Source organism: Elgaria multicarinata, chromosome 5 (assembly GCF_023053635.1).
Source record: "Elgaria multicarinata webbii isolate HBS135686 ecotype San Diego chromosome 5, rElgMul1.1.pri, whole genome shotgun sequence".
Lineage (NCBI taxonomy): Eukaryota > Metazoa > Chordata > Lepidosauria > Squamata > Anguidae > Elgaria > Elgaria multicarinata.
In genome coordinates, this window is record NC_086175.1 from 137,372,128 (window position 1) to 137,399,449 (window position 27,322).

The 27,322-nt window shown below is 46.8% G+C and overlaps 3 protein-coding genes across 3 annotated transcripts; 2 read left to right on the forward strand and 1 right to left on the reverse strand.

Annotated features, from left to right (window-relative positions):
* Window positions 1-1,047: 1,047 nt before the first annotated feature.
* LOC134399708 (olfactory receptor 52K1-like) lies at window positions 1,048-3,769 on the reverse strand (the record flags this gene model as incomplete). Its single annotated transcript, XM_063127794.1, has 2 exons — window positions 1,048-1,954; window positions 3,750-3,769. Coding segments are annotated over 2 exons (927 nt in total), but the record flags the coding sequence as incomplete, so codon positions are not given.
* A 6,574-nt stretch (window positions 3,770-10,343) lies between these two features.
* On the forward strand, window positions 10,344-11,303 carry LOC134399709 (olfactory receptor 52D1-like). The gene has a single exon (XM_063127796.1). The coding sequence runs from the start codon at window positions 10,344-10,346 to the stop codon at window positions 11,301-11,303; it is 960 nt and encodes a 319-aa protein (XP_062983866.1).
* A 10,263-nt stretch (window positions 11,304-21,566) lies between these two features.
* LOC134399710 (olfactory receptor 51E1-like) lies at window positions 21,567-27,322 on the forward strand. The gene is made up of 2 exons (XM_063127797.1): window positions 21,567-21,597; window positions 26,406-27,322. Exons 1-2 carry the CDS (start codon window positions 21,567-21,569, stop codon window positions 27,320-27,322), a joined length of 948 nt encoding a protein of 315 aa, XP_062983867.1.

Below are 27,322 nucleotides of genomic sequence, written 5' to 3' on the forward strand. Positions count from 1 at the left end.
TATTGGGACCAATGCTTTTTAACTTGTTCATAAATGATCTGGAATTCGGAGTGAGCAGTGAACTGGTGGATTCCTGCATGGAGCAAGGGGTTGGATTCGATGGCCTTATAGGCCCCTTCCAACTCTACCATTCTATGATTCTAGGATTGCTGTGAGCAGTGAGGTGACCCTGTTTTTTAGGGAAGTCAGATTGAAAAAGGATTGTGAAGAGCTCCAGAGGGATCACTCCAAACTGGGAGAATGGGCATCTAAATGGCAGATGCGGTTCAATGTAAGCAAGTGTAAGGTGATGCATGTTGGGGCAAACATTGCTTACTTCATGTATGTGCTGATGTGATCTTAGCTAGATGTGACTGATCAAGAAAGAGATCTTGGGGTTGTGGTGGACAGCTCGATGAACATGTCAACCCAATGTGCGGGTGATGTGAAAAAGACACATTCTATGTTAGGGATCACGAGGAAAGGAATCAAAAACATAATTGTGAATATCATGCTTAGAATACTATGTACAGTTCTGGTGACTGCACCTGAGAAACGATATTGTAGATCTGGAGAACATAAGCTTGGGACATGATAGTGGTCTATACAATTATGCAGGGTGTAACATAAGTTGATAGAGAGAGGTTTTTCTCCATCATAATACTAGAATCCAGTGAAACTAAGTGGTTTCACTTAGTGGTTTCACTTGAAACTAAGTGGTTTCAAATAAAAGGAGGTGCTCCTTCACACAGAACATATTTAAACTATAAATGGAATCAGTTACCTAGGGAGGTGATGGGCTCTCCCACACTGGAGGCCTTCAAGAGGCAGCTGGACAACCATCTGTCAGGGATGCTTTAGGGTGGATTCCTGCATTGAGCAGGGGGTTGGACTCGATGGCCTTGTAGGCCCCTTCCAACTCTACTGTTCTATGATTCTATAAGATTCACTAGCACAGGATGTAGTGATAGCTATTGCCACCACCCATGCATATGAAACAGCCACCCATGCAACTGATGACCACTATGAAGGAGAACCTTGGGATTACTTTTCAGGCATGGTTGCCTTTCAGAAGCTCTTCCGGTAGAATAGGTGGAGGGCTCTTTCTCGAATCTGCTTTGTTTTCACCCCATAGATGATAGGATTCATCATGGGAGGAAAGAGGAGGTAGGCATTGGCCAACAGGATATGTATGTAAGGAGCAACACGGTGGCCAAATCTATGTATTATGGATGAGAGAACTACAGGAGTGTAGAAAACTAATATGGCGCATAAATGCGAGACGCAAGTGCCAAAGGCTTTGAGCTGCTCCTCTTTAGAAGCCAGACTGAGGACCGTTCTGAGGATCTTGGCATAGGACAAGCCAATAAAGCTCAAGTCAAGCACCACCACAAGGAAAGCAACAATAATCCCATAGATATTGTTGAACTGTGTGTTAGCACAGGCCAATCTCACCACTGCCATGTGCTCACAGAAGCAGTGGGCAATGATGTGGGAGCTGCAAAAGGGCAACCTCCTAAGCAGGAAAGGCAACGGGAGCATCAGGACAACAGCCCGTGCCAAGCCAACCAGTCCAGCCTTGGCTACCAGTGAATTGGTTAGGATGGCGTTGTACCTCAGAGGGTGACAGATTGCCACGTAGCGGTCAAAGGCCATGGCCAAGAGCACAGCAGACTCCATGATGGAAAAGGAGTGGAGGAAAAACATCTGGACAAGGCAGAAGGTCAAGCTGATCTCCCCGGCGCTGAACCAGAAGATGCTCAGTGTTTTGGGCATGGTAGTGAGAGATAAGACCAGGTCAATGGAGGCCAGCATGGAGAGGAAGAAGAACATGGGTTTATGGAGGCTGACATCTGTCTTGATCACATAGAGAAGGCTGCCATTGCCCAAAAGAGAGATGGTGAACACAGAGCAGAAAGGGATGGAGATCCAGGTGTGGACATGTTCCAGTCCAGGGATACCAGCCAGGAAGAACACAGAGTGGGCAGAGAGGGTGTGATTGGGAGGTGATGCATTATCTCCAACTTGTCCTTGGGGCATCAAAGGCATAATTTCTGTGAGCAAAAAGTGTGAGGAGAACATTACAAATTGCACTTTGCATCTACCCCATTCAGGGCCACGTTGTAGATCCATTCCATTCCACCATCCTGACTAACAGAACCGTCCTTCATACAGTGATCTACACAACTGTTTCTAGCTGGGTCCGGGGCTAGGCTCCCTCTCCCCACGGCTTGAGGAGCTTCCCGGCTGGCCGTTGTCTTCCCTGCTGCACTCTCGCTTTCCACCCACGGTGCTGGTGTGCCTCTTCCGGCAACAGGTACGGAGGCGCCATGAGACGGTCATGGGTTCGCTTGGGCCATGAGATCTGGTTGGGCTGCCATAGCAGGGCGCTGCTATACATGTGACCCATTTCTTTAACTGGTTTCCTTTTACGTCTCCCCTCTGGCTGGCAGAATTCATGCCCGACGTAACAGGGCCCAGCTTCAGGGGGACCCCCTGTGAGTTCAAGCCCTGACCGTCACCCCTGCCAATTAAGTGGCTGTATTGATTCTGTAACTATAATGTTCCCCATTAAACGTTCTGATCTTTAGTTCATAACCTCATTCTATACACAAAGGTTGGATCCAGATTTAGCCATTGAAACCAACGGGACTTCCGCCAGTCACAACTTGTTTAAGTCCCATTGGTTTCAATGGGTCTACTCTACAAATGACTAAAACTGGATCCAACCCACAGTGCACTTTCTTTCAGCCATGAAGCCTCTGATGTGCTGCTGCTGCTGCTGCTGTTGCCAGCCTTGGCTTCATGATGGGTTTTAATCGAAAGGACATTGATTGTCCACACTCTTCTTTTCAGCTTCACTCCTGTGAGCTGCTCTACATGTTGCTGCACATTAAAACATCCTTCTTCTTTCAAGCTCCCTTACTCCATACTGATGCATATAAATCTTTTTTTAAAAAATCCAGAAATTGCCCTGTGAACATTTTCACGTGTTGTGAGTTGCCTCCCCAAAACCACTGAAACGGGAGGGAGGGCAGTTTCTGAGGACCTCAGGACTCCTCCCAACCTCCATCCACTTCCATCCTCTCAATTCTTGTCCCTTTAAAACCTGCCTTTGAAAAGAAGAATGAATTTTGAAAATATATTTCCAGGGCTTGGGCTGTTCGTACCTCCCGTACGATGGACCGTGATCCATGCAAGGCAGCTGCCCTTGCCCAAAGCATTTGTCCACCCCTGGGTACATCTTATCGAGGGGAAAGACCTAGGGTGCATCCGCAGGGGCGGCAGGTCATTTATAGGACGCAGCCGCTATTGCGGAGCCATCCCAGGGCATTTCCCTGAAGCTCCGCTTTAAAAAGCCGGGCCCTTGCCCTGACTTTTTCCACCAAGCGAGGCATGGACCCGCATTTGCTGTCTGTCACCTTGCTCCAGTGTTACAGCGGAGGCGTAGCCAGGGCAAGGGCGCCCCCTGATTGGGTGCCTTCCGTGAGCGGAATGGCCTCTGGACCGCCTCCACACCTCCAGGGACCTTGGGGAGCTTCCCTTCAATAAATAAATAAATAAATAAATAAATAAATAAATAATACACCCCCCCAAAAAAAAGAAATACTAATGGACGTGGGTGCACCAAGACAGTGGGGAGGTGGCAGTTCATCACCGTTCATCTCTAGAATTGCACAATTGCACAATTACAAACAAACGTTAAAAAAAAAACGGTAAAAAAAATGGAGTAAGGAGCTGACTTCCTCCTGCATGACTCCTTTGTTTTTGGATGCTGCGAGGAGGAAGAGGAAGAGGAAGAGGAGGAGGAGGAGGAGGAGGAGGAGGAAAACAACAGGGGGCTGCAGGAATTGGGGACACTAGAGGCGGCAACAGCCCCGTAAGCCTCCAAAACTCGCATTTACGCTCCTTTCTGTGGGTATTACCCTGGAAAGGAGCATGTTCAGAGGAGGGCAACCAGGATGATTTATTTATTTATTTATTTATTTATTTACATTTATATACCGCCCCACAGCCGAAGCTCTCTGGGCAGTTTACAACAATTAAAAATGGTAAACATTAAAAGTGTACAAAATTTATAAACCATCAAAAACATTAAAAAAAAAAAACAGTATAAAAACAACAGTGATCAGGGGTCTGGAAACAAAGCCCTATGAGGAGAGACTGAAAGAACTGGGCATGTTTAGCCTGGAGAAGAGAAGTTGGAGGGGAGACATGAGGGCACTCTTCAAATACTTGAAAGGTTGTCACACAGAGGAGGGCCAGGATCTTTTCCCAATCCTCCCAGAATGCAAGACACGGAATAACGGGCTCAAGTTAAAGGAAGCCAGATTCCGGCTGGACATCAGGAAAAACTTCCTGACTGTTCGAGTAGTACAACAATGGAACCAGTTACCGAGGGAAGTTGTGGGCTCTCCCACACTGGAGATCCAACTGGACAACCACCTGTCAGGGATGATTTAGGGTGGATTCCTGCATTGAGCTGGGGGTTGGACTCGATGGCCTTGTGGGCCCCTTCCAGCTCTGCTATTCTATGATTTTATGGTTCTAAGAAATGGAGCTGCTCACTCTCAACCACTGGGCCTTCCACAGAAAGCTTTTTGAAACCCGGAAATCTGAACGGCTGCCTGAAAGAAGGACTCCTGCGACTGAGGATATCCTGTGCCCACCAACCGTCTTTGATCAAAGGCAGCTTTTCCGAAACTCAAGAAACTGTACTATGCTTGTAGGCATACAGAGCAATCTCACCCCTGCATATTTTCCCAGCCGCTTAACTGGTTTCGGAGCTCACGTTTGCATAGACAAGGTCCCAGCTTCATTCTCTTTTTAAAGGTAGCGGAGCCAGCAAATAGCTCTGCCAGGGAAGACGCTCCGGAGGCCATGACAGGCCCTGGCCAGAAGGACCATTGCTCCACAAGGCAGGTCCTTGCCTGCTTGTGTATCCAAAAGGACTCACCAGGATCCTGCAGAGGGTGATGAGCACAAAGGTTGTGTCCTCTCAGTGTCCCCCTCTCTCTCTGTCTCCTGCTCACCACGCCATCTGCTCACTTGTAGCTACCGTGTGAGTCCGGTATTTATAACATCACCAGCTGCTCCCTCCAGCCCTGCCCTTTGCTCCCTCCAGCCCCCTGCTCCACCCTCTCCAGAGGTTACAGCTTTTAGGTTGGTGCTATCATGCAATATTTACTAGGGAAAGTAAGAACAACAACAACAACAAAAAAAAAACATTCCTCACAATGGGAAACAATTCTTAACTGTAATTCCATTTTCACACAACCAAGACCAGTCTCTCTCTCTCCTAAGAGTAGAATCAAATGGGGTCACCCCATGGTGCTGATTGATGGGAGGTTCAGGAGAGACAAAATCATAGAATCATAGAATAGCAGAGTTGGAAGGGGCCTACAAGGCCATCCAGTCCAACCACCTGCTCAATGCAGGAACCCACCCTAAACTAGGGTGACCATATGACCGGATTTGCCCGGATTTGTCCGGGTTTTTGATGACAAATCCAGGAGGGGGAGGGGAAATCCATTTTTTTCCAGTCTTCCCCAGACAAAGAGCAGCTCTAATGGGAATTAACAAAAATGCTTATAACTCCATCATTTTTAAAGATAAAGACATGAAACATGGCACAATGGTAGCTCTTAGGTAGGGCTTTAGTCATACCAAATTTGAAACAGATCCGTTAATCCATTGATTTTTTTTAGAGATTTTTAAAAAATTGAGGATTTAAAATTATATTTTTAAAATCGTCATTTTTAAAGATAAAGAGATGAAACTTGGCACCATGATAGCTTTTAAGTAGAGCTTTAGCCACACCAAATTTGAAACAGATCCGTTCATCCATTGAGCTCTAACTCTGGATGTGCCAAGTGGTACCAACACACAAGCCTAGAGAAGCTAATGTATATTAAGTGAGAAGTGTGAATGGGCAAAGTAGTGTTCACTGCCACAACACCCACCCTAATGTTAGAGTAGAGAAACTTGTGACAATTATACACAAGCTTTTTTAAAAAATTGAAATTAAAAAAAGCCAGCCATCCGGCCAGCCAGTAACAAACCCTGTTAACATCAACAGCAGCTTGCAATGAATGATGATACAGTCAGAAAGATATTTGAGGGAAGGGGAGAATGTAACACACAAAGTATAGCAAAAGCTTCAAAGTACAGCAAAACCTACAAAAGTAGGAGTGAGTGAAGTTAATTTCAGATACATTGAATCTCTCACTTGTTCTTTATTTCAGTGATTTTAACATTAAGATGTTATGTAGAACAGATTTGTCTTAAATGTGTGCTGTAAAATCAGACATGTGACCAAGGCTATGTTCAGGTGGGCACGCCCCCTTGGTGCTGGACATGCCTCCTTGGGGGCGACCATGTTGTCCTCCTTTTTGGTTTCCAAAATATGGTCACCCTACCCTAAAGCATCCCTGACAGGTGGTTGTCCAGCTGCCTCTTGAAGGCCTCTAGTGTGGGAGAGCCCACAACCTCCCATGGTCACTGGTTCCATTGTCGTACTGCTCTAACAGTCAGGAAGCTTTTCCTGATGTCCAGCCGGAATCTGGCTTCCTTTAATTTGAGCCCGTTATTCCGTGTCCTGCACTCTGGGAGGATCGAGAAGAGATCCTGGCCCTCCTCTGTGTGACAACCTTTGAAGTATTTGAAGAGTGCTCTCATGTCTCCCCTCCATCTTCTCTTCTCCAGGCTAAACATGCCCAGTTCTTTCAGTCTCTCTTCATAGGGCTTTGTGAGGTACTGGTTCCTCTCTATTTGGCCCTGGTCAGGCCTCATCTAGAGTATTGCATCCAGTTCTGGGCACCACACTTCAAGAAGGACACAGGCAAGCTGGAGGGGGTTCAGAGGAGGGCAAACAGGATGATCAGGGGTCTGGAAACAAAGCCCTATGAAGAGAGACTGAAAGAACTGGAGAAGAGAAGATTGAGGGTAGACATGATAGCACTCTTCAAATACTTGAAAGGTTGTCACACAGAGGAGGGCCAGTACGACAATGGAACCAGTTCCCTAGGGAGGTGGTGGGCTCTCCCACACTAGAGGCATTCAAGAGGCAGCTGGACAACCATCTGTCGGGGATGCTTTAGGGTGGATTCCTGCATTGAACAGGGGGTTGGACTCGATGGCCTTGTAGGCCCCTTCCAACTCTGCTATTCTATGATTCTAGTCCTGATGATAATATCCAGAATTACCAGCTTCTGTGCAACACAAGCAGGAGTGTGATATAACTGTGCTCCTGTCCAGCTTGTGGGCTCCCTGTTGGACACCTGGCAGGCCATTGTGGCAAGATGGAAGCAGCCGCCATGCAACCCACTCCGAGGGTGCCTATTTAAGGAGATACGGGTTCACCTGAGCTAGAAAAGTTGTCCTTCTTGCTTCAGCCCCATTTGGCTACACCTTGAGATGCCGAGGGAGCCCCAAGACCAAGGATCTTGGAATTGTTGTAGAATCTAGATCACAAGCTGAATATGCGCCAACAGTGTGATGTGGCTGCAAAAAGTGTGGCCTCTCCCACCCTAGAGGCCTTCAAGAGGCAGCTGGACAGCCACCTGTCAGGGATGCTTGAAGGTGGATTCCTTGCGTGGAGCTGGGAGGGTTGGATTCGATGGCCTTATAGGCCCCTTCCAACTCTGCTCTTCTATATTTCTATGATTCTGGGTATGTGGCCATGGCGAGGCCCAGCGGTGCTCCTTTCACTGCCCCTAGCAGAGTGACCAAATGACAGGAAAAAAACAGGATTTGTTAGAATTTTTGCTAACAAATCTGCGATGGGGTGGGGGTGGGATTTTGAAATTTGAAGGAAAATCTGATTTTTTCCCACCTTTTCCAACCAAAGGGCCTATGAAGTTATGGTCATGGCAGCTCTCAATTTTTCCTATATCATAGAATCATAGAATAGCAGAGTTGGAAGGGGCCTACAAGGCCATCGAGTCCAACCCCCTGCTCAATGCAGGAATCCACCCTAAAGCATCCCTGACAGAGGGTTGTCCAGCTGCCTCTTGAAGGCCTCTAGTGTGGGAGAGCCCACAACCTCCCTAGGTAACTGGTTCCATTGTCGTACTGCTCTAACAGTCAGGAAGTTTTTCCTGATGTCCAGCTGGAATCTGGCTTCCTTTAACTTGAGCCCGTTATTCTTTAAACCTGTTATTCCTTTAACTTGAGCCCGTTATATCTATGGCTGCGAACTACAGTAGCCATAAAGAAGAATGGCCCTTTATGGCTGCCATAGTAACCAGCAGGGCTTTGTTGTACCCCTTGTCCATTTCCAGTTCCAGCCCCCTCACACGCACACACCCACCCTCCTGCTGCCTGTTCTTCAGTCCCTGCTGGTGCTCACAGGAGAACCTCGGGGGTCATTAGAAATCCCTTGCTATGGTCTTGGCTGTTCCTTCCTTTCCCTTCCCTGAGCCTATAAAATGGAAGCACTGAATTTCTCCCCTGTCAGATCACACGCCTGGGTGCCTGTGAGCCATGAAGCCGAGGTGTTTCTGGACTGGGCATTGCTATTCCCTTCGGAGGACGCACGGCTGCCTCGCCAGCAGAGACAGGCGCACAAACTGAGCCGCAAAACAGGTCCGTCTGCGTCCTGCTTTTAGCATGCCCAGCTGCATCTTTATCCCGCACCCGTCGCAGGAAGATGGGCAGCTGCTCTGCAGTATAAGGCGGGAAAGGACGGGGTGTGTTGGGGGCAAAGGTGTGGGGAAGTCCTGCCGTGATTTCTCCTCTGCAAGAGTGTAGAATTGCTTGCACTGATGGGCCACCGGGGTGCTGCTGGGCTGGGCTGGGCTGAGAGGCTGCAAGAGGAACCTTCAAGAGATGGGCGAACATGGTGGCTCTGAATGTGAGATTCTGGAGACAGAGCACAGAGACCTACACACACACACACACACACACACACACCTTGTGTCATCAGATCTGCCAGCTGGTCCTGGCCGGCCAGCTGTGGAAAGGGGAGGTTCTTGTGTTCATGGCTGCAGATATTATGTGCCTGCCCAAGCTTTCTATGAAGGCCTCCAAGGGTGACTTTTTGGCCATGTGAAACCCTCCGTACTAATCTCAGTCTCAGTTCTCTGAGTGCCAGACCTTAGGGCAGGATCTGCATCACTGCTTTAAAACGGTTTTGACAACTGCTGGGGCCCAGGAGACACACGCCATATACGGTTTTCAAAACATTTTCAAAGTGTTTTATCTTGGTTGGTGCAGATCTGCTCTAGGACTGCCAAAACAGTGCCAGACCCATACCAGAGGGAGGCATCAGCCAGCTTGGGGGAACTCCGTGGAATATAGCAAATCTTTAGAAAAGAAAACCAGGGGCTGTTTGATGAGAACTGACCATGGTTAGTGGACACAGGGGGAGGGGGAGGGAATGGGGGGAGGGCAGGGAATGGAGCATCCTAGAAGAGGGCATGGCTGGCCAGCTCGAACTCTGAGCAGGAGCACTCAGCGTTTTCCTTGCTGCTTCCACTTCTATTTCTTTATGCTTGGCCGTAATTATTTCTATTTCCATATGCTTGGCTGTCATTTCAGCACAGCACAGTTCCATCCATGTCTTCTCTTTTTTTCCCCTGCAGGTGGTATCCCACTCCAGAATGGGATTGCTGAGGTTGCTGGCCTAGCACTGATTCCCCTCTCCCACGTCCTGCTCAATTTTTCCCTTCTAAGAAAACAATCACGTTTTTTAAAAAATCAGTTTTTTTAAAAAAAAACTCACCATGATAGAATGTGGGCAGGGGAAGGGGGGGTAAGAAAAAGCAAAACATTCCAGAGAGGTGGCGTGGATCCCATGTTGGGGGCAGCAAGAGAATCCCTGTTTTTCTGACTGCGGAGTTGATTCTGGGATGCCCTGAGAACGTGTAGAATATGTCTTCTGCACTGTTTGCTTGATTCCACCAGGAGCAAAGAGCCTTCAACTCAATCTCTCTCAATGAGGGGCGTCAAATTTATTTTCTAGGAACATGAAGCTGGGTTTTCTTTATGGGGAACAGAGGGCCACTGTGCAAGGCGGGGAACGCCTTTAAAAGCACCGGGACAATTTGCAGCGTCACGGAAGAAGCCGAGTGGCCTCGCTTGGCAGCCACCCCAGGCGTAACTCCAAGGCCACGTATGTCACTGCAAGTGAATCCAGGAGAAAGAAGAGCACAAAGCTATTAGGACTTTGCAAGAGGCAGCTTGAAAACAGGGAGGGAGGGAGCATCTGTGACTAAGGGGAAATGTATGAGAGAGAAGCAGGGGGAAGAAGCCTCTGCGGAAGTTCAGGTGAGCAGCCTCTCCTTGGAAAGGTGGCGCCGTGGTCCACAGGTCTTTCCTGTGTGTATGTGGCATGAGCCCCACTGTGTTTATGAAGTCCTGTCATGCCAGCCGCCTCCAACAAGAGCAGCCACCACGCCTCCCCCTCCTCCTTCCTTCTTCTGGGTCTTCCAGGTCTGGAGAGCGTACAGGTGTGGCTCTCCATCCCCTTCTGCCTGGTCTACGCTGTGGCTCTCCTGGGCAATGCCACGCTGCTCTGGATCATTGGGACGGATTCCAGCCTGCACAAGCCCATGTATCTCTTTCTCTCCATGCTGGCATTGACCGACATGGCCTTGCCCACTTGCATCCTTCCCAAGATGCTCAGCATCTTTTGGATGGGTGCCCAGGAGATCACCTTTGCTGGCTGCCTGGTGCAGATGTTCATGATCCATGCGCTCTGTGCGGTAGAGTCAGGGACGCTCACCGCCATGGCTTATGACCGGTATGTGGCCATCCGCTCTCCGCTCAGCTACACAACTCTGCTGACTGCGGACCGCGTGGCCAAGATTGGCGCTGCCATCGCCGCCCGGGCCTTCGTATGTGTCCTGCCTTTCCCTTTCCTGGTGAAGAGGCTGCCATTTTGTCGCTCCCGACTTATTTACCACTCGTACTGCGAACATATGGCGGTCGTGAAACTAGCATGTGGGGATACCACACCCAACAACCTCTACGGGCTGACCCTGTCCCTTGTCATAATCAGCGGGGACCTGGCCTTCATCTTCATCTCCTACGGGCTGATCCTGCACGCCGTGTTCCAGCTGCCCTCTCTGGAGGCACGGCACAAAGCCCTGGGCACCTGTGGGGCCCACGTGGGCGTCATAGTCATCCTGTACACACCAGGCCTCTTCTCCTTCCTCACCCACCGCTTCGGGCACAATGTCCCTCACCACGTTCACATCTTCTTGGCTAACTTCTATTTGGTGGTTCCAGCCATGCTCAACCCCCTCATCTATGGGGCCAAGACTAAGGAGATCCGCAGCCGGGTGATGAGGGCGATGGGCCTGGGAAAGGGTCTGCCCTAGGCTCTGGCGTCCCCCAGCCTCCTCTGTCCCACCTGCTGCACCACGGATGAGATGAACCTGTTAGGAGTGAACCTGTTAGGAGTCTGATGTATTGCACTCTCTTAGAGCATGCACAGAGTGCAAGCACACGTCAGCAGAGACAGAGGTCACTGGCAGCAGGAAGATGTTCATGAAGTGAAGGAATACTCAGACACAGCATTTTGGACTAATAATCTAAGTTTACTTTACAAGTATTTACATAGAGCATAACATAGTTGAGGAACTTTACACAAAAACTCTTCACACAAACTCTCCACACTCTTCAATCACATGTCACATATTAATAGCCTTGTGAGCCAATCATAGTGTCCACATGCAATGTGAACACCAGATTGCATCACCAGGATTGTGTTGCTATGCCTCAAGAGAAAAACATGGGCAAATGGCCTTGGTCAGAGAGCCCTCCAGCTGCACATCCTGGCCGCTCTCAAAGACCTTGAGATGGCTATCTCAGAGGTTGTTACTTTTGTTCTTCAGTTCCAGAAAAACCTCCACTTGGATATGAACACTTTCAAATCAAATACCTGACACAGGTCTTTTTTAACCATTCTTATCCAATTTGATGGAAAAGAAACTCATTTCAAGAATATTTCAAAGGAGAAAGAAGATTTTGAAGAAATTATGGGGTGGGTGGGTTAGGATGCAAGGATATGGCTCTTGCCTTCATTGTGACGTGGCTGAGGGGTGTGTGGATGTGGGTGAGTGGAGGCGAATGATAGCATAACCACCTCTCTTGTGGTCAACAACCTTTGGAGAGAGCCCGTGCACTCTCAAAGCCCCGTGATGCCTTTGGCAAGGTTTTCCTGCCAACGTGGGAAGGGGGTGCCTGCCGTGCATCTGATAACTGCTGGACGTGGTGCGCCATGCGGGATGGCGAAGGAGGAGAAGGTGAGGCAATGAGGCTACCAGGAGCACATAAAAAAAAAACGCTCCAGATGTCTGTTGCAAGCTTCCAGAGAAACTACGGGGCTTCCTGGTAGGGCCTAGAGATTGCTTTCCAAGTAGAAAGACTGACTTAAAAATAAAAATAAAATAAAAAATAAAAATAAAATAAAAATCCAGCTGCCAGATGTTTGGTAGGCAGCCTCCCTGGCTTCATGAGATAACTCCTTTCATGGGGCCTTTTTCAGATCAGGAAGCACAGGTCGGGGCTGTGTGTGTGTCAGCAAAGCAGTGTGCTGGAGAGATGCCTGGTTGATACTGGAGGACGGAACGCAGCTCCTTTGGCCACCTCAGAAACAACTGCCCAGAGAACTTCAGCTATGGGGCGGCATAGAAATGAAATGAAATAAATAAAAATATAAAAAGTCCACACTGCCACATGAATTTTAATGTGCACAGAGAATGAGGCAGAAAAATAGAAGCTGCTTTTGCCAGGAAGAAAGTTTTCAGGACTTTGGAGGATGTCCCTTGGCCTGGCACTAGCCGGGCTGTCATGCTGCCTGATAGGAAAGATGAGGTTGCTTTTGACCACCTGCACACGGCTTCCCCCTGGCTCTGCTGAGTAAGCCCAACCCTTCCCTTTATCGTCGGGGTTGAGGGAAAGAGATTGTGAGGCGGGTGGGTTGCAAGCAACGTGGAGCCCCGGCATCCCTCAGAAAAGGCGGGAGGGGGGACGTTGCCTTAAAGAGTTCTGCAACAAAAAATGCAAGAGATTGTCACGATGGCAACTATCATAGGTGGGTTTTAAGAGAAAAATTCAGCACAATCATGGAGGAGGAAGAGAAATCATAGAGTCGTAGAATAGTAGAGTTGGAAGGGGCCCATGAGCTCCATCATCACACCAGCGGTTGATCGCACACTCGCCATGCCTGGTATGCGGTTTTTCAGCCCCGGTACTCACACGACGTCATCCCTGCCCTGCACTCATTTCACCTCTTCCCCTCCAGTGCAAAAGCCTCCAAACCTTATTCTGTCATCATCCCGGATATTCCACTTCCCAGTCCAACCCTATTTCTTCCGTTTCTGCTCAACTAAGACATTGGAAACCGACTTGTGTTGTTTCCCCAATGGCTAGAATCTCTCCTAGCGTCATTTCCCCAATGAGCTTCTAACCACCTTTCAGCCACTCCCTGAAGAATGAGATGATGTTGATGCAATAATAATAATAATAATAATAATAATAATAATAATAATAAATAAGATGGCAGATGGGCAGTCTTCCTATTTTAGGTGGAAATGGAAATGGCAGCAGCATCCTGGGCTTCCAGCTGAGATGTGTTGGTCCTATTATCATAGAATCATAGAATAGCAGAGTTGGAAGGGGCCTACAAGGCCATCGAGTCCAACCCCCTGCTCCATGCAGGAATCCACCCTAAAGCATCCCTGACAGAGGGTTGTCCAGCTGCCTCTTGAAGGCCTCTAGTGTGGGAGAGCCCACAACCTCAGGTTCCCCCAGCTTGATACTCTCCAGTGCTGGACTACAACTCCCAGAATCCCCCTGGGGGCATGAGGTTGGTGATGGCTGTACTAAGCCACCATTTATGAGACAGAGCTTCTCATAGCCCTGGATGATGTCCATGAGCACCGTGTGTCTGAAAAGCAAAGGCCAAGCCAAGCCACCCATCTCTCATGACCTCAAGGTGATCATGTCTCCTTCCTAGACAGGGCCCAGCAAAAGCATGGAAGGAAATACCCAGACAGGAGAACAGGTTGGTAAGCGCCGGCAGTCTCCAACCAGCAGAAGATCCACCTCAGTTTCTAGTGGGTTGTTCAGAATATACTCTCTGGGGTGGGATGCAATAGAGTCAGCTGACAGCAGCTCCAGGGGATGCAGACCTGTAACTGGAATGTAGTATGGTTATGTGCTGATTACATTTGCATCCTACACTCTTCTGACTAGCTCAAGATTCTGCACATGTTTTTCCCGCTACAACAGCCCTCTGAGGTAGGTTGGGCAGAGCAGAAGTGACAGATAATTCATTCAACAGCAGCACCCCTCTTCCTCTTCAATTGTGCCCACTAGTTATGGGCTCTCCAGAAGATGCAGCCTAGGCTGAATGTGGTGAACTACTTGTGAGCCCTGCTGGAGCACCGCGTGTCTGAAACTGCACCGCTTTCCTTCTGGGTAGCTTTGTTTATTTATTATCACTAAAAGCGATAAAAAGGCTTTCTTCAGATATGTGAATGGTAAAAGGTGCAGGAAGACAGATTCCGTCTGGACGTCAGGAAAAACTTCCTGGCTGTTAGAGCAGTACAACAATGGAACCAATGACCTAGGGAGGCCGTGGGCTCTCCCAAACTAGAGGCCTTCAAGAGGCAGCTGGACCACCCTCTGTCAGGGATGCTTGAAGGTGGATTCCTGCATTGAGCGGGGGGTTGGACTGGATGGCCTTGTAGGACCCTTCCAACTCTGCTATTCTATGATTCTATTAAAGGCCAATGCTATTTTGGGCTGCATTAATAGAAGTATAGCTTCCAAATCGTGTGAGGTACTGGTTCCTCTCTATTCGGCCCTGGTTAGGCCTCATCTAGAGTATTGCGTCCAGTTCTGGGATCCACAATTCAAGAAGGACGCAGACAAGCTGGTGCATGTCCAGAGGAGGGCAACCAGGATGATCAGGGGTCTGGAAACAAAGTCCTATGAGGAGAGACTGAAAGAACTGGGCATGTTTAGCCTGGAGAAGAGAAGATGGAGGGGAGACATGAGAGCACTCTTCAAATACTTAAAAGGTTGTCACACAGAGGAGGGCCAGGATCTCTTCTCGATCCTTCCAGAGTGCAGGACACGGAATAACGGGCTCAAGTTACAGGAAGCCAGATTCCAGCTGGACATCAGGAAAAACTTCCTGACTGTTAGAGCAGTACAACAATGGAACCAGTTGCCTGGTGAGGTTGTGGGCTCTCCCACACTAGAGGCCTTCAAGTGGCAGCTGGACAACCATCTGTCAAATATGCTTTAGGGTGGATTCCTGCATTGAGCAGGGGGTTGGACTCGATGGCCTTGTAGGCCCCTTCCAACTCTACTACTCTATGATTCTATGATCACATTTTGTACTGCCCAATAGCAGAGGCTCTCTGGGCAGTGCACAACTATAAACATAAACTACAATAAGTATCCAATAAATTTAAAATGTTAAAAGTTTAAAAATGCAAAAGAAAATAAGTTACAATCCTGGCCTGTGTTAAAAGACATGTTTTCTGCAGGTGTTTAAAGAATGTTACATTTTCCACCTCCTGAACTTGAGGAGGGAGGGTTTCCCACAGGGTAGGAGCCCCTACAAGGAGGGCCCGCCGTTGAGGTTCTTCACTGGCGACATTCTGTTCATTTCGGAGTGGCTAGAAGGAGCGCCTCTGAAGACTGGAGGCATCCTTTTTAAAGCTCCTAATGGCTTGTGCCTTGCAAGCTCATTTGCAAAACTCTTCTTCCCCGGAGTCTTCCTGAAGCCAGAACCTGAGTTACATTTGGAAGACCTGCTGAAATCATAGAATCATGGGCATTGTGATAAAAGGCACACCTGGGCATGCGCCCTGGATCTTTTTTGGACTGTGCCCCAGATCTTTTGAAATGTCCCAATGACATCATCTGCCTAATTCAAGCCTCCCTCTGAGCTGAGCAACCTTGAAGTAACGAGGAGACATTAGGACTCACTCCCTTGGCAGACCAAAGGGGGTGTAGTATAAAAGCAGAAGCGTTTTTAGACTGTAGGAGACACACTGCCGTCTTTCCTTCCACACCCTACTCATTGTTTTGCTTTGTTTCTCTCTCTCTCCGCCTTGCTTTCTACTCTTAAACGCTTTCTGCCACCGGGAGCTTTGCTTGCAATGAAAGTTTGAAGAGGGAGGTGTTGGGCAGGAAGGATTCCCTGCTGAAGACCAGGATTTCACACAACATCGGATTTTATTGCCCTCAATTAGAACTTCAGGGTTCTACAGAAGCTCAGTGAGTTCTACAGAAGGGTTTAATTACTTCTTCGATTGTAAGACGCCATCAATGATAAGACGCACACTAATTTCAGTACCACCCACAGAAAAAAAACACTAAGACACACCTGCGATTCTAAGACGCACCCCATTTTTAAAGATGTTTATATGGGAAAAAGTGCATCGTAGAATCGAAGAAATAGGGTAGCCCCACAAACTTCTTCTCCCTCCTCTAACTTTAACGTCTCCCACACCACTACAGGCATCAGATTATACCGAAAGAAGAGTCTTGACCCATGACTGCTGGGCCCATAACCTTTGTTGGGGCCAGAACTTTTCCTTGGGAATTCTGTTTGTGCTCAGAAACACAGCTGACAATGCAGGTCTTACTTAGCAGAGTAAGTTTATTAGCTTCAGACTTCTTTACAGTTCCGTGTCTTTGTGCAGAGTGACAAAAGCTATACACATATACATATATACACAGTTTTTTTATCTATATTACATACAGCTGTGGTTAGGCTAACCCAGCCTCAAGGATCTTTGGTATATTCATATCATTAACACCATGATATCTTAGAGAATCCTGGCAAGGTTCCCAGTACAGCTTCTATCTCAAGGTAATTGCTCACAGATAGTCTTCCTCTGTTTAGCCTTGAGATAACCACACACACAGTTTTAATGACTACGCAAGCCTTTTACTTTCTTATACTTAACAAGGACTATATGACATCCTGTTCCAGGAAGGGCTGGGGAGGCTGCATGCAGACAGTGCCTCATGGCGCTGCCATAGCAATATAGGAAGGAAAGGAAAGGAACCTCTTGTGCAAAGCACTTGAGTTATTGCTGACTCCTAGAGGGACGCCTGCTTTCGCTGATGTTTTCTTGGCAGACTTTGTAGCAGGGTGATTTGCCATTGCCTTCCCCAGTCGCAGTTCCCTTTCCCCCAGCTGGCTGGGTACTCATTTTACCGACCTCAGAAGGACGGAAGGCTGAGTCAACCTGAGCTGGCTGCCTGAGAACCAGCTTCCGCTGGGATCGAACTCAGGCCATGGGGAGAGTTTCGGCTGCAGTAACTACTGCTTTACTACTCTGCGCCACACGCTGCCTTATACTGAGTATAGGACGCTGAGTATAGGACGCTGCTTATACTGAGTCAGATCATGGGTCTGTCTAGCCCTGTGTTGTTGACAGTAGCTCTCCAGCGTTTCAGGCAGGAGTTTTACCTGCCCTACCTGGAAATGCCAGGGATCAAAACTGGAATCTTCTGCATGCAAACGATGTATTGCATCGTTTATCGGGGATGCTTTAGGGTGGATTCCTGCATTGAGCAGGGGGTTGGATTCGATGGCCTTGTAGGCCCCTCCAACTCTGCTATTCTATGATTCTATGATTCTACCACTGAGCTATGGGCCCTCCCCGATGGGACTGTAAAATAAATGTTACAATTTCAAAAAAAACAACACAAAAGCCTCAGCCAACTCACCTCATAAATTAATTAAGGTAGAGGCCTTCAAGAGGCAGCTGGACAACCCTCTGTCAGGGATGCTTGAAGCTAGATTCCTGCATTCAGCAGGGGGTTGGACTCGATGGCCTTAAGAGGCCCCTTCCAGCTCTACGATTCTCTGATTCTCACCTTCACACTCGCTCCACCCCAATTCCTTGAAAGTGCCTCTGAAAAGAGCTACGGGGAATTATCTCCCGCCCCCACCTCCGTTGCCAAATTGCCATTCCTCTTTTCCTCTTCTTCCTTCCCTTAACCCATCCCGGCCTTTCTTCCACATCTTTCTTCCATCCAGAGCAAGTGTTGGGGGATTCCCAAGAAGGGAAGAGAGTGCGTAAGAGACTGCATTCAACTTTATACAAACAGACAAGAGGATTTATTTTTCTCCTTCTCCTCATCAACTCTGGGGAAAGTCTGTTTACATGGTTGAAAAAGAAAGGAATCTGGGGTTATTTTGTTTGTCAGGGGCCATTATCTATAAATGGAATGACAAGCAATAATAATAATCAGGAGTTAATTGGATTGGGAGGAATAAATACTGCTCACATACAATCCTTTATAATAAATAAATAAATAAATATGTCTAGTCAAAAGTAAGTCCTATTATGTTCAGTGTGTCTTTCTCCCAAGAAAATCTCAAGGTGTTTTTTTGGTTTTGGTTTTTTTGCATAAGAACATCAGAAGTGCCCTGATGCAGGATCAGACCAAGGGTCCATCTAGGCCAGCACTCTGTTCACACAGGGGCCAACCAGCCATTGGCCAGGGATGAACAAGCAGGACATGGTGCAACAGCACCCTCCAGCCCATGTTCCCCAGCAACTGGTGCATACAGGCTTATAGCCTCGAATACAGGAGGTAGCACACAACCATCAGGGCTAGTAGCCACTGATAGCCTTTGACTCCAGGAATTTATCCACCCCACTTTTCAAGCCATCCGATTGGGTGGCCATCACTACATCTTGTAGTGCTGCCTTTCTTTTATCTGTCCTGGATCTCTCACCAATCAGTTTCATGGGATGACCCCAGGTTCTAGTATTTTGAGAGAGGGAGAAAAATGTCTCCCTGTCCACATTCTCCATACCATACATCATTTTGTACACCTTTATCATGTCTCCCCTTAGTCTCCTAAGACCTAAGGGGCTTGGGTTTAATATTTGCCTTCTGCCAGTACAGCAGACAAATGAGCGAGGGCTTTGCACATTGGTCCTTGCAAACCACATCAGTGAAATCTTTAGACAAAGTCGGTGGGAAACTGTTGCCATACATTTCAGTATCACTACAAAATAAATGCCACAAATACTGCACAATGATAACATGGGAACTACATCTTCGAAAAAGGGCAAAAAGGAGGAACCTGGGAACTACAGACCAGTCTGACATCCATCCCTGGGAAAATTTTGGAGCAGATTATAAAGAAGTCAAACTGTAAGCACCTTGAAAACAATGCAGTGATCACTAGAGGCCGGCATGGATTTGTCAAGAACAAATTCTGCCAGACTAATCTGATCTCATTTTTTGATCGGGTAACCTCTCTTGTGGACTGTGGGAATGCTGTGGACGTCATATATCTTAACTTCAGCAAAGCTTTCGACAAGGTGAGCCATGATATTCTGATTAACGAAGTAGCTAAAAGTGGGCTAGATGGAACAACTATTTAGGTGGATTCACAGTTGGCAACAGAATCGGACTCAAAGAGTACTTATCAATGGAACCTTCTCAAACTGGGGAGAGGCAACGAGTGAGGGCAAACACTTTAAAACAGCATATAATCAGGTTTAGAGGCTGATTCAAGGCCAGGGGTTTTATGTAACTTTGTGAGAAATTGATGAATATGTTACGTTTTCAATATTGCAATGCTTAGCGTAAGGAAGAATATAATGATTAATAGCTTATTACAATGCTATAAAGGATTATAATTAATGGCTGATACATTATTAAAGGTCAGCTCAAAGCAACGTTATATGCAGCAGGTGAAAGGACTTTTTCAGTTGAAGTAAAAAGAACAACACGGAACTTGTGGTTGGACTTGTGGTGAGAAGAGGTGATAAATAGAACAAAACTGAAACACACATCTGTTGTTTTTGAAACGTATAACTTTGTGGTCAGGATGATGGGAGGGGGGCAAAATTAGAGTAATTAAGAGACGGGCTAATGGGAAATAAAAGCCCAATATGGACACAAGTAAATAGAAATGGGTGGATTATCAAATGAGAGGGGCAGAGGAGTAAACAGAGGAGGAGCCAGCAGGCGTACCGGGATAGGCTGTAACCCCTGGAGTATCTGACCAATGGGTACACAGGGGAGGGACCGCTTTGGCCGGGCTAAGGGATAAAATGGTTTTGCTCTAGCTGGTGGGTGTGCCTACCTTGATTGGGCGCCCGAACTTGCAAGTTTGTATAATAAAAAAGAGAGTGTTAACTTTCACCATTTTTGTCCAAGAAATCTTCATTTCAAATCGTGTTTCTAACAACTTCGGTTGGCATGATACTATTATTAGGCCTCACCTGTATGTGACCTGAGCTACTATTTTACCTCCTTTGCCACCTTCAGGCCAAGCTTTCCTTAAAGGCCTCACGCCAACATGGGGATGGTATGGCCCTAGTGGTGCCACCTTGTACTTCTATTGATCCAATGATCAAGTGAACTAGCTAAGAGTATAAGCATAAATACATTGTTTAAATGGCTTGCATTTTCCTGTTAAGAACCTAAGAAATGCCCTGAGGCTGGACCAGGCCAAGGCTCCATCTAGTCCAGCACTCTGCTCACACAGGGGACAACCAGTATTGCGATGTGCCCCAAACTTCCACTATGGGACATGGTATAATGATCCAACTAGCAAAAAGCAATTTAATTTTCCAGTTTCTGTTGTTGTTTTAAATCCGCTGTTGACTTTTGAAACCTTTACACTGCTGGTGGTTTGTACTTTGGTTTTATACTGTAATTTTAAACTTCTAAAGGTTTTATGTATGGTTTATTGTGCTGCATTTTATTGTTTTAATTGTTGTGAACCACCTAGAGAGTAGGGGTGTGATCCGCTCCGATTAGGAGCGTAGAAGCAGTAGTGGATTGGCCTGCTCCGCCTTACCCAGAGGCGTAGGAGCGGACCACGGACCCCTAGAAGCAAGGCGAAGAGAAGCGACCATTTTTCGGAGCTCCTAGTTCAGGCGGAGCGCTCCGGTCGCCATCTTGAAAACATTTCACCATAGGATTGCATTGCGGGAAATAATCGCGGATAACTACGTTCTTTTTGAAGCTATCGTTCTGGAAATTCTTGTGCTCAGAGAGTCGTGGATGGGGGTCATTTTGAGACCACTCTCACCTCTCTGCGTCGTGCAGGTCGCGTGCTATGTTTTTTTGAAAATCGGGTCAACCGCGCGGCTCAAACGGCGTTTTCGGCTTTTCGCCCATAGGATTGCATTGAGGGAAAGACTCGGGCATAACTGGTTTGGTTTTTAAGCTATCGTTCTGAAAATTCTTGTGCACAGAGAGTCGTGGATGGGGGTCATTTTGAGACTACTCTCAACTTTCTGCGTCGTGCGGGTCGCGCGCTAGAAGTTTTTAAAAAATTGGCGGGAAAAATACCTTTTTCAAAGGGCTGAGGGGCAGAGTCAGCTCCCGGTCATGATCACATGATCCCAAAGTTAGAGGAGGGCATAGGCAAAACGGGTAACTTGGGATTCTGGGAAACTTCTCTTTCTTCATCTGAACGGGCTTTTCCCAGTGTTTTTTAAAACAGTAGCCCCACCAAATGCACAAACACAACGTGAAATCATATACTAAGCCAAGAATAAGAGATAGAAACACAGCACTGCTCCCCACCCTAACTTTGGGGAACAAGTGAATAGATGTGGTGCAAGGGGATGAGCTCCCCTAGGGCATCTCATCGTGGACGTGCCCCCACTCTCTCCTGCACTGGAAGGCCATTAGAGCCTTCCAAAGAGAGTAAAACGGTGGAGCAATGCCTATTATGAGTCGAAGTGAGTGTTTACTTCTTAGTGGTGGAGCGATGCCTGTTATGAGTTGAAGTGAGCGTTTACTTCTTAATCTCAGAGCTGTTGGTGGCTGTCTTGAGTTGAACTGGCAGCTGCTTCCCCCTCCCCCGGGCACGTCCCCCTATTGCTGGTAAAAGACAGATATAGCCTTTTTTAAAAAATTCTTCTTGCTGTTTATTGAGCAACACTGCTGCTTTTAATTCCACCCCTCCTTTGTTTATTTATTGATTTATTCCATTTTATATGCATTACTGGCTTATCCTTGGCTCACTTCCTTATGCCCCCAGAAATGCCAGCTGCATGCCTGCCTGCCTGCCTTCCCTCCCTCCTCCCCTGCCCACCTCGCAGGGATGTTGTGTGTGTGTGGCTTTGACTCAGGAGAGAAGTCCTTCCTGCGCTCACTTGGAGTTTTGGAAGTTCCAAATTTTGCAGGTTTAAGCCCCGCCAAAAAACAGGGGATGATGGTACTGCCTTGAGTCTCGGCGTGTGTATGTATCCCTGGATAAGCTTTCATGGTGGTGAGTTTGAGGGGTTTTTTTAACGTGCAAAATTGACGGAGCTATGGAAAGGGGTGTTGAATTTTCATAAATTCCCCCAAAATCAGGGGATGATGGGACTGCCTTGAGTCTCGGTGTGTGTATGTATCCCTGGATAAGCTTTCATGGTGGCGAGTTTGAGGTTTCTAACGTGCAAATTGACGGAGCTATGGAAAGGGGTGTGAATGGGGTGCCCGATTTTCAAAAATTCCCCAAAAATCAGGGGATGATGGGATTGCTTTGAAACTTGGCGTGCATGTGTATACCCCCATGAGGTGTCATGGTGCCAAACGTGAGGTTTCTAACTTTCACAGAAAAAAAGTTGTATAATTTTTTAGCTTTCAATGCAAGCCTATGGGGGGGAAACGGAGCTCCGGATCCGGATCCGGAGCTCCGAGCGGAGCGGAAGTGGGCGGAGCGGGGGCGGGGCGGAGCGGCCCAATCCAGAAAATGGCGGATCTGCAAGTGAAGCGGAGCGGGGGGTCCGTGCACACCCCTACTAGAGAGCTTCGGCTGTTGGGTGGTACCGAAATGTAACAAATCAATCAACAAATCAGTTCAGGTTTGTACCAGTTGTGTTCAGCTACCTCTGAGTGCCCAGTGGACTGTGCTTCCCCTGCCCCAGAGGGATTTCTGAAAGCTGGATAAATAGACCAATCCACACGCAGACAAAGGCTCCGGCCAGCATATGAGCCTGAGTGAAGCGGGATCAATGTTTGCAGAATCTGGAAGCGTTGGTGAGTTTGTAATAAACTGGCTAATATGTCTAAGCAGAATTTGTGATCTTGTAATGCTTGTATTGAATCTAGGGCGACCATATGACAGGAAACACCTGTCCAGTTTTTTGTAATTCCCCGCTTCCTGGTAACAAATCCAGGAATCGGGGAATTACAAAATTTGAAGAGAAATCCATTTTTTCCCATCTTCTCCAGCCAAAGGGCAGCTCTACTTTAATGGGAATTAACAAAAATGCTTATAACTCCGTCATTTTTAAAGATAAAGACATGAAACTTTGCACAATGGTAGCTCTGAGGTAGGGCTTTAGTCATACCAATTTTGAAACAGTTCCGTTCATCCATTGAATTGTAGGATTTTTAAAAAATTTGAGGTTTTAAAATTATTTTTAAAACTGCCATTTTTAGAGATAAAGAGATGAAACTTGGCACCATGGTAGCTTTTAGGTAGAGCTTTAGCCATACCAAATTTTCATCCATTTAGCATTTTTTTTAAAGTTTGAGGTTTTAAAATTATTTTTTTTAAAAAAAAATGACATTTTTAAAGGTAAAGAGCTAAAAGTTGGCACCATGATAACTCTTAAAGAGAGATTTAGCCATGCCAAGTTTGAATCAGATCTGTTCATCCATTGATTTTTTAAGGATTTTTTTTAAAGTTCAATTTTTAAAAATTATTGTTTTTAAAAAGTGCTGGAGCCATATCCTCCAAACTCAGATTGTCAAACCTCTTCTTTGGGGTCTTGCACATTGAGCAGTTTCAGCCCTTGGCATCAAGGGGATCTCCAGTCTTTAGGTAAGAAGTGCTGGGCAAGCAGGGCACCTTTCCTGTTGCAGATTTGGTGGGCAGTTGGGTACCTGGAGCTCAGCAGAGGCAAGGTGTCCACAAATCAAAATGTGGGAAAGGAGAGGTCAGTCAAAGCAGACAACCCAGAGAAATATCTATTGTAACTTAGCCCCATGGTGCTAGCATGCAATGCAGGGCATTAGGAAGAGGGTCTCAGAGTCGCGTGTTTGTGCAGGAAGTAGACAGGAGTTCAAAGTCTGGATGTGCCAAGTGATGCCAACACACAAGCCTTGAGAAGGTAATGTATATAAGTGAGAAGTGTGAATGGGCAAAGTAGTGTTCACTGCCACAACACCCACCCTCATGTTAGAGTAGAGAAACTTGTGACTATCATACACAAGTTTTTTTTAAAAATTGAAATTTAAAAATAAAAAAGCCAGACATCCAGTAGCAAACCCCGTTAACAACAGCAGCAGCTTTCAACAACTGAGGATACAGTCAGAAAGATATTTGAGGGAAGAGGAGAATGTATCACACAGAGTATAACAAAAGCTTCAAAGTACAGCAAAAGTTACAAAAGTAGGAGTGAGTGAAGTTAATTTCAGATACATTGAATGCCTCACTTGTTCTTTATTTCAGTGATTTTAACATTAATATGTTATGTAGAACAGATTTGTCTTAGATGGGTGCTATAAAATCAGATATGTGATGAAGGCTATGTTCGGGGGGCACGCCTCCTTGATGCTGGACACGCCCCCTTGGGGGCTGACCATATTGTCCTCTTTTTTTATTTCCAAAATATGGTTACCCTATTTTATAGCACAGGCAACAAAATAGTGAACACCAGACAATGCAAATGACATTATCTCCACAATGCCAGAGGTGAAGTTGGGTTCCACCGGTCAAGATAGTTCTCCAGTTCGATTACAGCACAGAACAGAACAGCCACACAAAAAACAAACCCAAGAATTTTAAGACAATACAGAGAAGGCAAATGGTATATCTTTTATTGGGCCAACTTGGGTTGATGTGAGCGGGCGGAGGCATCCAACATTCAGCAAACGTTGCCAATAGTCACACCATAATCATGCTGTGCATGCTGAAAGACTGGGCATAGTCTTCAATCAAACTGCATTTACCCAACAAAAGACAATGTTCCCTGTTTACTTTCAATCTTTTTGGAGAGTCAAACTTGGACTGGTAACCACAACAATTCAAGGATGATAAGGAAATAAAAGTGAATAAAAATGCAAACAAAAACCAGCCCCCTTATCACTGCATTAATCTAAAATGGCCCAGACATCAAGGCCATACAAAGGCTTTTGACAAACTCCCTCACCAAAGACTCCTGAGCAAACTTAGCAGTCATGGAATAAGAGGAGAGGTCCTCTGAGGGATCAGTAACTGGTTAAACAACAGAATTCTCTCAATGGAGGGAAGTAAATAGTGGGGCCTCACAGGGATCTGTATTCGGAGCAATTCTTTTCAACTTGTTCATAAATGATCTGGAATTAGGAGTGAATATTGAAGTGGCCAAGTTTGCAAATGACACCAAATTATTTAAGGTGGTTAAAACAAATAGGGATTCTGAGGAGCTCCAAAAGGACCCCTCCAAACTGGGAGAGTGGGCATCCATATGGCAGGTGCGGTTCAATGTAAGCAAGTGTAAGGTGATGTACGTTGGGGCAAAAACCCCAACTTCAAGCATATCCTAATGGGATTTGAGGTGATGGTACTGAACAAGAAAGAGATCTTAGAGTTGTGATGGACAGCGTGATGAAAATGTCCATCCAGTGTGCAGTTGCTGTCAAGAAGGCAAACTCCCTGTTAGGCATTATTAGAAATGGAATTAAGAATCAAACTGCCGGTATCATACTGCCTTTATACAAATCTATGGTGCAACCATACTTAGACTATTGTATACAATTCTGGTCAATACACTTACAAAAGATATTGTATAGATGGAAAAATGCAGAAATGAGCAACTAAAATGATTAAGGGGCTATAGCATCTCCCCTGTGAGGGAAGGTTACAATAGCTGAGATTGTTTAGCTTGGAAAAAAGCCTTCTGGTTTTAGCTATCAATCTGGCCACCACATTTTCCACAAGCTGCACCTTCCAAACAGTCTTTGAGGGCAGCCCCACATTGAGCACTTTGAAGTAATCTAATTTGGAGGTCACCAGAGCATAGACTACTGATGCCAGACAGGGGCGTAGCTGGGCCACCAGCTGAAGCTCCTTCTTTAAGTTAAGGTGGCGACCCTGCTTTCCCTGGCGAACACATTTGGGAATGATATGGACACGTGACAGGAAGTTGCCGTTGACCACGGTGTCCGGACTCACCTTGCCCTCACACCATAACTTGCTCACAGCAGCAAAGACAGGTCCTCTGCAGAGCAAACATAAATTAGGTGAGAATTAGCCCTCGGTAGCTTTGGGAAATCGCTGTTTTTCAGCCTCAGGTCCTTCATTTATGCACTGGGAATAAATGTGATTTATCTTACAAGAAAAAGATAGACTAAACATGAGTGGAATGTAAAATACTATACAAATGAAAAATGACCACGATCATTTTGGTTTCAGGCTTTTCTGCATCCGGAAGGAGCAAAGATGCACAACCTGAACAGGCCACCTTCCCATCAAAACAACATCACTGCTACCATGTTCATTTTGGTTGGCTTCCCAGGTATGGAAGACTCTCACTTCCGGCTGGCTTTCCCTCTGTGCTTCCTTTTCATGGTGGCCGTTCTTGGCAACTGCACCGTTATTTACATCATCAAAGTTGAACGTAGCCTCCACGAACCCATGTACCTTTTCCTCTGCATGCTGGCAGCCATTGACATCATGATAGCCCTGTCCACCATGCCCAAGATGATGGCCATATTCTGGTTCAAATCCACCAACATTGCCTTTGATGCTTGCTTGGTCCAGATGTTCTGCATCCACAGCCTATCAGGAATGGAATCAACCATCTTGTTGGCTATGGCTTTTGACCGCTACATTGCCATATGCTACCCGTTGAGTCACTCGTCAATCCTCACCACCCCCAGGATAGCGAAAATAGGACTGCTGGCCATAATCCGCGGGGCAGCCCTGATGGGCCCTTTACCGATTTTTATTAAGAGGTTGCCATTTTGCCGGTCTAACATTCTATCCCATTCTTACTGCTTGCACCAGGACGTCATGAAGCTAGCCTGTGCCAGCATTAAAGTTAATGTCATCTATGGACTGGTAGTCATCATTTTTGCCATTGGGCTGGATTCGCTGCTCATCTCCTTGTCATACTTCTTCATCCTTAAGGCTGCACTCGGCTTGACCCAAGAAGCACGTGTCAAGGCTTTAGGAACATGCATCTCCCACATCTGTGCTGTCTTCCTATTCTACGTGCCCTTCATTGGCTTGTCCATGGTGCACAGGTTTGGCAAGACCCACGGCTCCAACATCCACACTGTGATGGCCAATGTACACCTTCTGGTGCCTCCAGTGCTGAACCCCCTTGTGTATGGGGTGAAGACCAAACAGATCCGTCACAGAATGCTGCGGGCCTTCTGTAGGATGAAGTCCTGCTAA